The 3439-nt window shown below is 47.7% G+C and overlaps 1 protein-coding gene across 1 annotated transcript; it reads left to right on the top strand.

Moving 5' to 3' along the window:
* Nucleotides 1–357: 357 nt before the first annotated feature.
* LOC119286299 (peroxidase 4-like) lies at nt 358–2970 on the top strand. Its single transcript, XM_037565677.1, has 3 exons — nt 358–838; nt 942–1107; nt 2217–2970. The coding sequence occupies exons 1-3, from the start codon at nt 431–433 to the stop codon at nt 2606–2608; spliced, it is 966 nt and encodes a 321-aa protein (XP_037421574.1). The 5' UTR covers nt 358–430; the 3' UTR covers nt 2609–2970.
* Nucleotides 2971–3439: the final 469 nt, after the last annotated feature.

The following is a 3439-nucleotide window of genomic DNA, read 5'->3' as shown; positions in this document are numbered from 1 at the left end:
AGCAACATGAGGAGACGGAGCCATGCATGCAAGATGATTGACATGACTCTTTACTTAACCGTGTCGATGGCACAGTGCGGCATGCAGCTTTTTCTACCGAAACTGTTCATTTTTCACGAGCTACGTTACATATGCATCTGGTTTGAAACGCGTTATTCCAAAGCGAGCGCCCGTTTGGATCAACGCTCAAAGTCCACCGGAGTTGGTGAAGACGATGGGGGCATGATGATGCAATCTAATAGTAATATATGATGGCAGACTAGTATACCTAATCATGGCTTGCGGTGTGTGTAGAGCTAGTCTTTTCTTCCTATAAATACCGGCCGCCCCGCGTTCCTCCACCACATCCAGCAAGCTCTCAAGGCACTATCTAGCTGGTTGTAGAATAGACCGATCGAGTAGCATCGTAAGAAACACCTATAAACCGATCATGGCAGCGCGCGCCATTGTTGTCCTCTGGCTCATCCTCGCGCTGGTCGCCATCGCCAGCGGAGGAGCGTCGGCGCAGCTATCGTCGGGCTTCTACTCCCGCTCGTGCCCGGGCATGCTCAAAGCCGTGCGCTCGGCGCTGCACCCGGCCATCGCCAGGGAGCGCCGCGTGGGCGCCTCCATCGTCCGCCTCTTCTTCCACGACTGCTTCGTCCAGGGCTGCGACGCCTCGCTGCTGCTGGACGACGCGCCGGGCCTGCGCGGCGAGAAGAACGCCACGCCCAACAAGAACTCCGCCAGGGGGTTCGAGGTCATCGACGCCGTCAAGGCGGCCGTCGAGGGGTGTTGTCCCGGCGTCGTCTCTTGCGCCGACATCCTGGCCATCGCCGCCGAGGAGAGCGTTGTCTTCGTAAGTATCCATACATGCATGCATAGTCATGCTTAGGTAGTTAGTACTGTACGTACCGTTCAACAAAGTCTAACACTCTGTGACATGCATTGTGTACGTGTAGCTGGGTGGCCCGAGCTGGGAGGTGAAGATGGGGAGGAGGGACTCGACGACGGCGAGCTTCAACGGCGCCGAGAACAACATCCCACCACCGACATCGGGGCTCGCGAACCTTACGTCCCTCTTCGCCGCGCAGGGGCTATCCCAGAAAGACATGGTCGCACTCTCAGGTAGTACATACATACATATACGCATGTACACGGTATATGCAAAATAAACCGCGCGTACATCGGTACATATTTTCGTATAAATAATTACGCACTCTCAGGTAGTACAATTTTGAAGTTGCATTCTGAACCAACATAATTTGTCACGGCCAAGTAATATTTTCTTTTAATTTGCTGAAGAAGCAAGTTAAAATTCTTTGACTACTCTCCCGGACTGTTAATTTCTCAATAGAGGCGCCGACTCGGTAGCTTTCTAGCCGCAGAAACCAACGGAACTGATAGCCACGTTTTGACTCCAAAGCTCAAAAATTCTACATAAGACAAAAATATACTACTTTACAGGTGATGAGTTACAAAGTTGATCAATGACTAATTACCACTGACCTAACCTTTGGTCTGTCCGCTTAATTTGTAAGACTGGACAACGTCAAAGAACATTGTTCCTTGGTCACTTAAACACGTAGTGCTAATTATTATTTTTTCGAAACGGAGGCAAAAGATTTGCCTCATCCATTAAATAAGAGAAGAATAGAGTTTAGAGTTTTTACTAGCGCCCTTGCAACACGGCATGGCAATTACTCTCATACAACAAAACACCCTAATTTCTTAGCACCTGCCGTAACCCATAATTTTGCCTCAAGCACGATATTTTGGAGCAGGATAGGCGGCGGCGCGCTCTTGTTACGAAACACCCGCGCGTTTCTCTCGTTCCAAATAGTCCAAGAGACGAGCATGGTGAGGGAGGCCATCGCTCGTCTATTAGGGTTTCACATGTCGGTCCTTTTATCCCACCATTGCATGAGGGAATCCTCAAGGTGCCAATTGGAGGTGTCCATGTGCACAAGACCAAACTTGTCAATGACCGATCGCCAGAGCCTAATGGAGAAGCGGCACTTGACGAAGAGGTGGATACCCGATTCTTGCTCACGTTTACAAAGAGGGCAAAGCCCACAGTTATCCCAACCACGCCGCACCAACGTCACAACCTGGCGCCACTGGACGTAGTGCTAATTAGGAAAGTTGGTGAATGATTCCTACCGATCAATGGAATGACAAAACAGTAGCTGCAAAACAGGTAATAACTTGAGCTGACGGTATAACTTGTGTTCCAGGAGCCCACACAATCGGCCTAGCACGCTGCACAAACTTTCGGGACCACATCTACAACGACACAAACATCCACGCCGGCTTCGCCAGGAGCCGCCAGTCAGGCTGCCCTCGCGCCACCGGCTCCGGTGACAACAACCTGGCGCCACTGGACCTGCAAACCCCGACCGTCTTCAAGAACGACTACTACAAGAACCTCGTCCAGAAGAGGGGCCTTCTTCACTCGGACCAGGAGCTCTTCAATGGTGGTGCTGCAGACGCGCTGGTCCGGGAGTATGTCGGTAGCCAGAGCGCCTTCTTCAAGGACTTTGTGGAGGGAATGATCAAGATGGGGGATATCACGCCGCTGACAGGATCCAATGGACAGATCAGAATGAACTGCAGGAGGATCAACTAAGATTCTTCTCCCCTTTCTGCGCCAACAATTCCGATGTTGTTCCTATGCTTGAATTCATGATAATTTTCCCTTAAACTTATTTGTTTCCTTTTCTTTTAAGGATAAAAGGTTAAAAGATATTATAAATCTGCCCCTTTGTGCCACGTTCACGGAAGAACTGGACATGGATGCACCGGCAAAAGATCAAAGTGCAAAGTGAGATGTGGCAAACCAATATATATTTTCAACGTATGCAGTGGCAAATCCTGAAATTTTCAAGTAAAGAGGGGCTAAAGATCAAATGCCACAGTCTTTACCTCCCCGACGAGTTGATAAATAAAGGAAATATGCTCTATAGGCAATAATAAAGTTGTTATTTTATATTTCTTTATATCATGATAAATGTTTATTATTCATGTCAGAATTATTGTATTAACCAAAAACTTGATACATGTGTGGATACATAGACAAAACATCGTGTCTTTAGTAAGTCTCTACTAGCCTAGCTCGTTAATAAAAGATGGTTAAGTTTCCTAACCATAGACATGTGTTGTCATTTGATAACGGGATCACATCATTAGGAGAATGATGTGATGGACAAGACCCATCCATTATCTTAGCATAATGATCATTTAGTTTTATTGCTATTGCTTTCTTCATGTCAAATACTATTCCTTCGACTATGAGATTATGCAACTCCCGGATACCAGAGGAATGCCTTGTGTGCTATCAAACGTCACAACGTAACTGGGTGATTATAAATATGCTCTACGGGTATCTCCGAAGGTGTTTGTTGGGTTGGCATAGATCGAGATTAGGATTTGTCACTCCGAATATCAGAGAGGTATCTCT

The sequence above is a fragment of the Triticum dicoccoides genome, chromosome 4A, assembly GCF_002162155.2.
Source record: "Triticum dicoccoides isolate Atlit2015 ecotype Zavitan chromosome 4A, WEW_v2.0, whole genome shotgun sequence".
Taxonomy (NCBI): Eukaryota; Viridiplantae; Streptophyta; class Magnoliopsida; order Poales; family Poaceae; genus Triticum; species Triticum dicoccoides.
The sequence above is the reverse complement of the archived record's forward strand: the minus strand, read 5'-3'. Positions and strand labels throughout refer to the sequence as shown.